This window comes from Lactuca serriola, chromosome 1, assembly GCF_051521515.1.
Source record: "Lactuca serriola cultivar US96UC23 chromosome 1, Lser_US96UC23_V15, whole genome shotgun sequence".
Classification (NCBI taxonomy): domain Eukaryota; kingdom Viridiplantae; phylum Streptophyta; class Magnoliopsida; order Asterales; family Asteraceae; genus Lactuca; species Lactuca serriola.
Genome location: NC_136408.1, coordinates 64,486,369 through 64,499,175, shown reverse-complemented (window position 1 = coordinate 64,499,175; position 12,807 = coordinate 64,486,369). Strand labels below are relative to the sequence as shown.

Genomic DNA, 12,807 nt, shown 5'->3' with positions numbered 1-12,807 from the left:
TATAAACTACGTGCAATGTGTGCATATTATCTGAATACTTGCTGTCTATGCTGGATGAACGTTTTATACATGTTTTCAAGGATTTAAACTGTATACGTATTTTATATATACAAATATGTTGTGTATGAGATGGGTAGATGAATGATGAGAGATAGAAGATGATGTGAGTATACATTGGCAGCTATAGACTTAGTGCCTATGGGACGAACACCGGTAGCTATGGACTTAGTACCTGTTAGACGCTGGTAGCTATGGATTTAGTACCTGTTAGGAATTGGTAGCTATGGACTTAGTACCTGTTAGACGTTGGTAGCTATGGATTTAGTACCTGTTAGGAATTGGTAGCTATGGACTTAGTACCTATTAAACACTGGTAGCTATGGATTTAGTACCCGATGAGTAGGATATAGCAGCTATGGATTTAGTGCTTTACGAACGAACATCGGCAGCTATGGATTTAGTGCCAGTCCTATAACCCTGGAAGTAAGGGACTTCGAAATAAACGAATGCAGGATAGATGGCTCTTAGGTTAAATCCTTAAGAGTGAAGAAGATAATGGGGATGGGTAATTGGGTGGATTGTTTGATTGTTTAACATAATATTTATATTATTGTGGGTTGAAAACCTTATGTACTCACCAGGTTTCCCAACCTGACCCACTCAGTTTATTTATATCACAGGTGTTGATATGAAGTCACTTTACACTGAGAGATTTAAAGAGATGTAGATCACTAGTGTAAACAAATGTAAGTTCTATTTATGCTTATGTTTCTGTATTAACGATGACATCCCAAACATTTTAAAATTAAATAAATACGTTTCTTCGAAAATGTTTTAATAACGTATTTACCATGTTTTTCTGGGAACAAATTCTGCAACATTTTTATAAAATGAAGTACTCTGATTTTTATAAAGCATAAACAAAAATCGGTCTTTTCTGGCCGTGATTTTGGGGATGTCACAGTCACCATTAATATCCAAACATACATTACAACATAAATACTAAAGGGTCCTAAAATACTATAGCAGGCACATCACTTTATTTCACTCGGCATCCTAATTAGACTTTGGCATCCTTACATACGTTTCTTGTGATGCACATAAAATGAATGGGTTAGGTTTGGGAAACCTGGTGAGATGCATATGGTTTTCAAGCCCATAATATATTAATGATAATATATAACAACATTCATCTAATAAACATTATACGTATAATCTGACAAAAGACCACCTACCTTGCCCAATCGATTATCATAAATCCTAACCAATGATTATCTAGAGGAATCACCCTACCTAATAAACTATTTGAGTATCTGGTCGATTACACAGCTAGGGGAGTCCATGGCCAGTGTAAGCCATATAAAGGCAACCAATGTTCAGAGTTATTGATATATGGTATCCCGTTTTATCTACTTTTGTGGGTTATAAGTCCACACTAGTAATGTAATTCACTAGACCGCCTAGAATAGTCAATTATTGGCATCTACTCTGGTCAATGACCCAAACATACTTGTCAATTGTCTGGTCTAGACCCACCATTTTTGGTCATCCAAGAAAGAGGAGGAATATGACACTTCGCTCGGATCTCACACTCTACCCCAAAATGAGACCTAATCAATATCCAGCTTATTGGGAACTAAACAACTTTTACAAGTCTTATTATAACTAATCCAGACTTATACTAAAGCCAAATCTATGTCCCATATAGTTCCTAACAGGCAGTACCATCATAGTTATATAAATAACACAATATATAGATAATTCAAGTAACAAATAATTTTCCTAAGTATAAATACTTTTATTAAAATTGTGTACTTGATAGTAACCACGCACTCACCTAACAAAAGTATGTGACTCGGGGTTAGGGCAATGCTTTGCCTTAAGATTTCTCAAAGACCTAAGCGTATAAAGCACTAAATCTTAGTCTAGTTTCATAATCCTGGTGACTATATACTGATAGTCTAGATTCCTAAAAAATCCCAATTTCTACATCAAGATCTATCAAGTAAGGAATAACCAAGTAGGATCATATCGGTGGTAGGATCCGTTTGGTATATAGAGTTTACTGTTTGGAAATCCCACTTTAAAATCCTCACTAATTCTACCTAGACATCACTCCCGTAAGAAGATCAATCAATATAGTCACTTTGGAATCATTGATAAATCTTAGTTATAGGTTCATAATAATGACTATGACTATAATTATAAGTTACACTTAAAGTAGAGTAAGTGTAGCTCAACTTACAAAGTATTTTGATGAAAATCGGGAATTAAGCAGGCAGAACTCTAACCCGAAAAGACTAGAGATACGAGAAAAATTTTAGAGATGATCTGACGGAATTGGGTAAGAAATGATGTTGGAAATTGGAGACTATATAGGCCCAAAAAGTGAAAGCACACCGCACAACCTGTCTGGTTACGCCATGCAAGTGGTTGGCAGGGTGACATGGTGATTGTTGAGTGGTAACACGTGTTACATTCTTGTGGTGGGTCAGAAGTGTGTCATACTGTGCGTGGAAATTTCTGATTTCTTTAAAAATGCATATCTTTTCGTACAAGCTCTGTTTTATACGGATTTTATATATACATGCCTATCGACGAATTCCACAACTTTTATTTAGAATATGTCGGCTAATTCTCACTTTATTTTTAAAGCTAATTTTTTAACAGGCTTAAATTGTTAAACTCTTTATAAAAATCATAACTATCTCATATGTTATCCGTTATCAACTGTCTTTATATCGGCGAATACGTATTGACGAGATTTTCAACTCTCATTTACATAGTTTTTCCTAACAATTAACCGATTTCAATTTCGGATTCTGAGTTGTATAGTGTTGCGCTGAAACTTAGAAAAATCATAACTTCCTCTCACGAAGTCAGATTTGGGCGTTTTATATATGCACTATTTTCCTTTTTTTTCCAATTACTATGACTTTTATTTACATTATTTTAATCTTTTATTTTTAATGTATATTTTAGCCCTATTTATTACATTTTTAACGTAAGATTTTACATAAATATCATGTACTCCTAATATCTATAGAATTCACACAAACATATATATATATATATATATATATATATATATATATATATATATATATATATATATACACACACACACATATGAATAATTTACTTTTATTTATTCTAAAAAATTTACAATAGTTAATTGACAAGGTTACAAATTTGATAACTAAGCCTAGCAGGAAACACGGACGTTGCAATTTTCTTCCCTTTAGGATGATTCCGTCCTGGAATCATGCATCAACAAACAAATGTGGATAGTGACTCTTCATATCGCTCTTTGTCTCCTAGGTGAGGTTTGGCCTTATCGAATGTTTCCATCGCATTAGCACTAAGTCAATCATCTTGTGCCCTAACTTCATTGTCTTATAGTCAACGATTTCATCAGGCTCTTCGATCAACCTTTTATCCTCATCAATCCTTAATTCTGAAAGTGGTATCATATTAGGTTCTCGTCCCTCGCACTTCCATAAAGAACAAACATGAAAGGTTTTATGAATACCTTCCATTTCAGGCAATAATTTAATCTTGTAAGTCTGTTTCCCTATCTTCTGAAGTACTTTGAATGGTCCACTGAAACACAGACTCGATTTCCCACTTTTACCGAATCGAATAATTCCCTTCCATAGAGAGGATTTAAGTAAGAATTGATCTATGACTTCAAATTTAAAGTTCGTCACTTCTTATATGCATAGTTCTTCTGACGACTTTGTGAAGCTAACATTCTTTCTCGAATGATCTTTACTTTATCAGTTGTCCGTTGAACCAGCTCAAGACTAACAAATTGTTTCTCTTCTGCTTCTAACCACCTAGATGGTGGTTCTAACGACAGTTCCTTCCATACAATGCTTCGTAAGGAGGCATCTTGATGCTTGATTGATAACTATTGTTGTAGGCGAATTTCGCTAATGGTAGGTGATCATCCCAACTTCTAGTGAATTCTAACGCACATGCCCGCAACATATCCTCCAAATTTTGGATAGTTCTTTCACTCTGTCCATCCATTTGAGGATGATATGTAGTACTCAAACACAACTTCATGCCCATTTCTTTTTGCAAACTTTTTACCAAAGTCCTGAGGTAAATCAATTGTATCTGCTTGACATGATCAATAAGGGTACTCCATGAATGTTGACAATCTCTTTCACGTAGGTTTCTGCCAACTTCTCCATTGACCAGTTTTCTCGTGCGGCTATGAATTGCACAATCTTTTTAAATCCTCTACTATAACCCAAATCATCTCATGACCCTTCTTTTTCATTGGCAACTTAGTTATGAAATACTGGTAATGTCATCCTACTTATCCATGGGTGCTGGTAGAGGTTCCAAGTCTCCATATGGCTTCTGATGTTGTGCTTTTTACTCTTGCACAAGTCACACATTTAGCCACATAAGTTGCTACATCGACCTTCATAGTTGGCCACCAGTAATAGGGTTTTAAATCAAAATACATTTTGGTGCTTCCTCGGAGTATAGAATACATAGTCTTATGGGATTCTTCCATAAGAACATCTTGTATTCCACCCATATTTGGCACCCAAATACGATTTTTAAATGTCTTTAACCCTTGATAGTTTTCTTCGAACACTAACGTCTTGCCTAGACTTTCTTCCTTCTTTGCATCTTCAGCTAAGGCTCTAGTCTAAGATTCTTTGATCTTTTCTACAATCGTTGAAATCATCTCCATCTTCAACAATCTAGCTATTTTCTGTTCTGGATTTACCTTCCTACTCAAGCCATCAACTACAATATTTGCTTTACCAGGGTGGTAAAGTACCTCATAATCGTAGTCCTTGAGTAGCTCCAACCATCGTCTCTGCCTCATATTCAATTCCTTTTTTGTAAGGAGATATTGAAGGCTTTTAATATTTGTAAACAATTTGTATTTGGTTTTGTAAAGATAATGTCTTCATATCTTTAGCGCAAAAACTATTATTCAAAGATGTAGATCAAGTGTTGGGCAGTTTTGCTCGTGGGGCTTTAATTGTCTTGAGACGTAAACTACTACTTTGTCTCTTTGGGTAAGGATGCATCCCAATCCAACTCTAGAAGCATCACTGAAAACTGCAAAATCATTAGTTCCTTCTGGTAGGATGAGGATTGGTGCTTCACATAACCACTTATTTAATTCACTAAAAGATTTTTCTTGTTTCTCTCTCAAAGTGGAGGCAACTCCCTTTTTTGTCAAGGATTTTAGTGGAGCTACAATAGAAGAAGTTTTTTGGATGAATCTTTGTTAGTAACCTGCCAATCCCAAAAAGCTATGAATTTCACTGGAATTCTTTTGGCGTCTCCCATTTCAAAACAGCATATATCTTTGTTGGGTCAACCATTATGCCCTTCTGGCTAACCATGTGACCCAAAAAGTGTATCTCCCAAATCCAAAAGTCACACTTGGATAATTTTAGATACAGCTTCTCCTTAAAACCACCAAAATAAGCAAAATTAGAAAAGAAAGAAGAGAAATAGAAAGATAAAAAGAACATACTATGCAAATGAGAAAGATAAATGTACCTTTGTCTGTGTAGAAGTTCGTCAGAGAATCGGATTGTCGTCGGTACAACAGATCGATTGTCGGTAAGGAGCTGGAAATCACTCCGACGGTAGAAGTGAGGTGTGCCCGTGGTTAAAAATCAATGGAAAATATGAAATCGCCAAAGTTCACAAGAAAAACATTGTGATCGTCAACAGAAAATTCAGAGAGAAATGGAGGATGTATTAGTTTCTGCGACCTGTTGGGGAACAAAAGGTCGTACCCTTCAGTGACGACGCCTTAAGCGGCGTCTTTTGAGCCTTTAGCGGCGTCGAGTTGGAGAGAAAATTACGCGCATTTTTTTTTGTTAGTTAGAGCGGCGACACTATCTTCGCAACTGGAGTTGCCGCAATTGATATGAACTATAACTAATCGTTGTCGTTGGATACGGATGAAATCGTAGGTCCAGATCAAGTCTGGAGGCATTCACATAGATCAACGATAACACCCTTTAGCGATGTCAGTATTAGCGGCGACCGAACCATTTAGTGACGACCAAAACCGGTGTTGTCTAATGTCGTCTCTAAAACTACCTGTCATCGCTAATGGTGTCGTCCCTAAAGTAAATATTTCTTGTTTTTTCGGAACTATTAAATGAACAATTTACGTTTCATATGCACCGGGCGAAGGAAGTGGCAAGAGTTACAAAGATTGTGCGTAATTTTCTTTTGATATTCTATGATTTTACATTTTCCACAAGTAGTTTTTTTTATGTTTCCAGTTAATTTTCATATTTTTTTTTCTTGGTATACCTCTTAGCCCGGAGGGTATGGGAAGGAAACTTCCCTCACTTTTTGTGGGCCATACCCCCATTTCCCTCACTTTTCTTTTCCTCACCTAAAACCCAATGAATTGGTAGGAAGCCCTTCCCTCACCTTTTTTTTATTAAATAAAATTAATTTGTTTATGATTTATAATTTTATATTAATACTAAACATAAATTTTAATTGAAAATAAAAAGCATTTCATTAATTAAAATAAAGATTACATTAAACCTAATATTTAAATAAGTAGAAAAATAATTAATATCCTAATTTTATATAAACCAAAATACCTCACTCGGAATCATCATCTTCGTCATCGCCTTGATCGTCTTCATCATTTTCCCCAGCGTCACTCTCATCGTCTGAATCTTCACTCTCGACGAACATATCAGAATCCCCGTCTGATTTATCAAACAAATCATCGTGAGGAAACTCTAACGAGGGCTGAATATGAGCCCTATAAATGTGCTCTACCAAATCAGCACGAAGGGCGTGATGCATGTCGCGATTGTGTACTTCTCTTCTATTCACCTTATACTCTTGTGTACCAACAACTACTCCTTTGATATTTGGCAAAACTTCATTTTCGTTTTACTGACATATCGCTCTTCCTTCGTCTTCAAGAATCATATTATGCAATATGATACATGCATACATTACGTGTTGTAACCTTTTCACCTCATATGACCTTGCCCCGACCATTATTACTTGCCAACGTCTCTTAAGTACACTAAATGTTCGCTCCACATCCTTCCTAGCTGACTCTTGCGCCTCTTTAAACTTTTTCCTTTTTAGGTCGTTAGGACATGTAAACGATTTCACAAAAACAGACAAGGGATGATATATACCGTCTGTAAGATAGTATCCACGCTTATATGCTACCCATTTGCTTGAAAAGGTACATCGTGCGAAGCAAAGGTTTTTTTTAGGTTTACTTTGGAAGGCGCTAAACAGGCCTATAGGTTCGCCTTTCCAAGGTAGATATCGTTGAATACCGGCGACTGGTCTAGCACATTGATGTCATTGTTTGCACCAGCTAGACCAAAGAATGCATGTCATATCCAAAGATCATGTGATGCGATAGCCTCTAGAATGATCTTCGGCTCTTTGTGGTTGCCTCTCATGTACTGACCACGCCATGCGTTGGGGCATAATGACCAACTCCAATGCATGTCATCGATACTACCTAGCATTCCAGGGAATCCATGCTTGCCTTCATGCACCGTGTACAATTGGTGGATATCGTTGATAGTTGGTTTGCACAAATATCGTTGCCCATAAACCAAACAAATCGCTTTGCAGAACTTGTACACACACTCCCGCACGATACGCTCTGACATCCTAAAATACTCGTCCCATTTATCTACGCTCATGTCGTATGCTAGCTGACGAATTGTAGCCGTGCATTTTTGAACGGGAGAGAAACCTTTTATCCGCCTTGCATCCATTTTCCATTGGAAATATGGAAAGCGGCCTTCCAAATCGCCAACAATACATAAAAATAGTTCGTTCCTCATCCGGAACCGACGTCGAAACTTTATAGCGTAGATGACGTCATCTGCAAAATAATATTCTATAAGGAGATCGTGTACAGCTTCGTGATTTCTACGCAACCGCGACTTTCTTGGTTTAGATCGTGCACGTGATGTTTCGCCTAGTCGGTTTTGATAGTATGCAACCGTTTACGCCATAACGAAACCGATGAACTTAGCCTCCTCTACAGCCGTCGAATCGGATAATGAAGATGATGACATTTTGAATAATATTTTTAGGAGAGAAGTATATGGTATGGGTTAAAAAATGGTTGGATGCTGTGGTATTTATAGTTTAAGAAAAAAAACAATTTATATATATATATATATATATATATATATATATATATATATATATATATATATATATATTAACAATTATATAGTCGTTGCCCGTTGGAATGGAATCAAACCCGTTGCAATAAAAAAAAATAAAAAAATAAACAGACCAATCATGTGAGGAGTGAGAATGCGGGATCCCCACCCCCCACCCTCTTCCCGCGCCTACCTTCCCGCACCCATGGTGCGGTGTTCCCTCCGCACTCCATACCGTCTGACCTTATAACGAATACCTATGCATCCGAATCTTCATCCCCTAAAGCAACATTAATCATCAACAAACTTTCGTAGCTGCTCTACAAGTTCCAACTATTGTCACACAACTTCTAGCCATTGCTACACCACCAGCAATAGTGGCTACCGAGAAGGAAAATGAAGGGTCAAATTTATTTAATAATTTATTTCATTAACTTTGGAAAATATTAGTAATGTCATCATACATATACATTACTTTTAATTTGAAAATTATATTTTTTTTATGTAATGGGTTATTTTTATTTGTATCTGTAATACTTTTTATGTATTATGGGATATGTATTATGCATGCTTTGTATGTGACAAATTATATTTTTTATGTAATGGATTATCTTTATTTGTATCTATGATACTTTTTGTGTTATGAGACATTGACTATGCTTGAATTTTAATATTAATATATTTAGAAAATATATATTTTATAAAAACATAAACATCATGATGCAAACAACGAATGTATTAAAAGATCAGGAAATTCTTTTTTAAAAATAATGTGCCAAAAATTATGACATGCAAATGGTTCGTCGTATATATGTGTGAAGTTTATTACGATAGATGCTTGTTGTCTATTTTTATGACAAAACTTTCAATGACATACATTTTTTGGCATCTATGTCATTTACGGTAGACAATGTCTATGTCTCTAAAGATTTTTTTTTTTTTTTCTAATAAGATTTGAAGTTCAATGACCTTTGAATTTTTCAATAGAAAAATTCCAACTTTTTAAATTTATTTAAGGTATGTTACATTGAATTTAATAGAGTTTAATAAATTATAGAGTTGAATGTTAAAATTGGATGAGAATTGAAATATTTGATGTAACAATACATATAAAGTGTTATATAGACCAAACAATAAGTCCATGTCTTCATGGGAAATTTGGAAGTTCGCAAATGGACTACAAAGGTAATTCAATAGTAACTGATGCTAGAAGGTGAAGCCATCATGGTGATATGGGAAATCTAGAAGTTCATAAATGGCCTCATTTTTAAAGACTTTAAAGGAAGCAGGGATCACATTTTATTCAACTGTATCACCATTATCATGCTTTTATTGAATGCCGTCTAAAAAATAAGTCCATGCCTTTGGTGTTTTACCTTTTATTTAGCATTTTCAAGATTAGAAGGAAAGTTTATCGTTGTTTCTCCACGTAACTATAAGTGCATGTGTTATGTATGTTACATTTTCAAGCCATTAATGAGTGATTTTAAGTGAAGTTGCGAGCACCCTTGCATGATTATCATTCATATCATTAGTTAGTTCTTGTACAAGTGTTTCTTATTGTACAAGCGTTCCTTATATACATCATTTATCATATTTGAATAGTTTTCATATATCTATTATATACTAGTTTATAGTCCGTGAGAACCACGGTTACAAAATTAATTAAACTTATAGTAAAAATTCAAAATTATTAATCAATTGTTTTAAATAAATTATTAATTAAAAGATATTTTTTTAGTTATATAACATAATCGTTGATTTAAATAAGTACGTGACCTTATAATTTGTATTAATTTTATGTTAATGTTATTTAATTTAATGTAATTAGGATGGAAAATTTAAAATTTAAAATTTGAAATAAATAATCAATAGATTCACATTTAACATGACATTAATTATGATGTCTAATAAAATACACATGACATGACAAAAAGACAATCATATTTGAATAGTTTTCATATATCTATTATTATATGTGTTAAAAGCAACTTTTTAATTATTTCAATAATTCTACTGTTCTAGTGCTATTAACTGTATAACCCTGTTTCATTATGTTACATCAAAGAAAAAACTCGGATCTTATGAAATGTAAAGTACTTCTCATACTAGTTCATCACTTACTGCTAGAAGATGTCGTTTTTAAAACCAACCATGTTAGATTTTCACTTCTTGCAAGCTTCTCGCAGATCATATTGACCAGTCCTAGAATACGTGTCAAGGAATGACATGAAGTCTAAATGTTCTTACAGTTTAATCCATTCATTTCCATCAACGTAGGAGATATTCATGAAAGGAGATGCATCTGCTAGGGTCAGTTGCTTTGCGTATTTAACCCTAGAATGGCTTGATGCTCCTGGACCCGAGCACCCATACTCCCCAAAGAAAACTGTCCTGAAAATACATTTGAACATTAAACAAGAAATGTTAGTAACATTGATAAACATATGAAACAAAAGGTGTAGAAAGACTAAATTAAAATAGCCATAACTGATCTCTTTTGGAGTCTTTCCAGTCATTCCATCCATCAGGAGAAACAACTTCAGACATGAAAGTTTTTGAGAAGACGATAGTTGAATATAAACCCCAAGCTCTACCAAGCCACACCTTACCTTTTCCTTTTATCTTACAATTCACAAACGAAAACCCGGTTTTCTCTTTAGTCGACTCCCTCTTTTGTGCTGCTATAGCTCCAACAATCTTACTAGTGACTAACGAGATAATTGTACAATTCTATAAAATAAATAAATAAAAAAAACTAGTTAAAAACAGGTAAATCTTTTCATCCAGGTTTTCTTGAAGAAGTGATATATAATTACCTCATAAACTGATCTAGCATTCCCAAAGATAAAGTCAACTGTTCCTTCGATATAACATTGTTTGAAATAATGTCTTCCTTCAGCATCATTAAGAGTGTCTTGAAATCCATGAAACCCGCAGTTATAGAAAGCCGCTTGGTCACCTGCAATTCTCAGTGCCAAAGCTTGTGCTCCGATTACACCTGGCTGTGGACGAGGAGCTGTGTTCTTTGCCATCAGAGAACAAAGCAAGCATATTAATTTTAAAAAGAAAAAGAAAAAGAACCTATGTTTTAAACTTCCATTATATATGTTTAATTTAATTGCATTACCTTGAAGCCGATGTCGTAAGCAATGAAATTTTTACCATAAATGCAAACTGTGTAGCTGTAGATAGTGCCGTTGCTTGAAGCAGCAGTGTCATTCCACACGATCATTGTCTTGAGACGACCCTGGCCTTGAATTATCAAATTAGTCTTCTTCTTGCTCACCAACACTTTCTCCCTGCCACAACAATTAATATATAGCATGTTCTTGGATTTTAAATGCACATTGAACACGGCTTATAAAGGCAACGATTGCATGATCAGGAGACATTACTTGTATGTGCCCGAATCAAGAATGATTAATGATGTTTTCTGGCTTTCTTCTGGAACAGCGTCCACTGCCTTTTGTAAACTTTTGAATTTCCCACAACCCAAATGATCAACGGTCAGAACTAGCTCGACCTTGTACTTCGATATGAGTGGAGAATTCCATTTATTTTCATCACAAGTGGCCTTATCACCCATTGTTGGGCCAAGAATCTGGCTTACGAAATAAAAGATCTCAGGAATTCCAGTTTGCTCATAAACTCTTTTGAAAATAGAAAAGACTTCACTTCCCGTTGAAAAGATAATATTGGTTGATTTGGTGTAGAAGGCGAGTTTGATGAAAAGGATAGCCATGGCAGTTGCTGACGACCAAAATAATAATCTTTTGGTGTTCATGGCTTTGGATTAAAGGGTTGTGGTATTTTGAGTAAAGAACTATTTTCGGATATATATAGTTATACCCTTTTTAATATGATACCTCTACATATTACCATGTACGTACAACCTTATTTTTATGCTCAAACTAGACAAAACACACGCGTTGCAAATAACTGTAATGATTAAAATAATGAAAAATGTGTTGTTTACAATAATATCATTATATAATTGACACGTATATGTTATTACACTACAAGAATAAGAGTAAATTACACGAATTGTCCTTATGGTTTAGGAGAATTTGCGCGTTTGGTCTCTAACTTATTTTTTTAAATCAGAAGGTCCTTACTGTTTGTTTTTGTTACACGTTTGGTCCCTGTCTTACCTAAAAAAGATTATTTTGCCCTTGATTTTTAATTTATTTAAATAAACACACTCTCAACCCCACTCACCTCACCTTACCTACCTATCACATCATTTTTCATTATTCAAATAATAGTCTTTTTAGGTAAGACAGGGACCAAGCGCGTAACAAAAACAAATAGAAGGGACCAAACGCGTAACAAAAACAAAAAGTAGGGACCTTCTGAATTAAAAATGGATAAGTTAGGGACCAAACGCGCAAATTACCCCAAGCCATAGGGACCATTCGTGTAATTTACTCCAAGAATAACTACATATGACAGCAAAAACTATCCCGATGAGAAATGTCGTTGCTACAAGTAGGGGTATGACAACGTCGTCGCCATAGCTTTTGCCAAATTTGCAAATTTCACCAAATTATTTGTATCCTTGTTATTAGTTTAGAGTTAATATTTTTTTATACCAATCATTTCATTAAGTTGTTTCTTACTATTATTTAGT

General features: G+C 34.8%; 1 protein-coding gene across 1 annotated transcript; it reads right to left on the bottom strand.

Annotated features, from left to right (window-relative positions):
* Positions 1–10,251: 10,251 nt before the first annotated feature.
* Positions 10,252–11,961, bottom strand: LOC145069062 (putative pectinesterase 14). Its single transcript, XM_079016043.1, has 5 exons — positions 11,573–11,961; positions 11,305–11,476; positions 10,994–11,200; positions 10,666–10,907; positions 10,252–10,568 (listed from the first exon to the last, which is right to left on the bottom strand). The coding sequence occupies exons 1-5, from the start codon at positions 11,959–11,961 to the stop codon at positions 10,421–10,423; spliced, it is 1,158 nt and encodes a 385-aa protein (XP_078872169.1). The 3' UTR covers positions 10,252–10,420.
* Positions 11,962–12,807: the final 846 nt, after the last annotated feature.

Bases quoted from the DNA above. Each gene is read 5' to 3' on its own strand.
- LOC145069062 (XM_079016043.1), bottom strand. From the start codon at position 11,961: ATGAACACCAAAAGATTATTATTTTGGTCGTCAGCAACTGCCATGGCT. The intron at 11,477-11,572 runs GTAATGTCTCCT...TTGTTGTGGCAG, and splicing joins CTTGATTCGGGCACATACAA to GGAGAAAGTGTTGGTGAGCA. The intron at 10,569-10,665 runs GTTATGGCTATT...ATGTATTTTCAG, and splicing joins AAAGACTCCAAAAGAGATCA to GACAGTTTTCTTTGGGGAGT.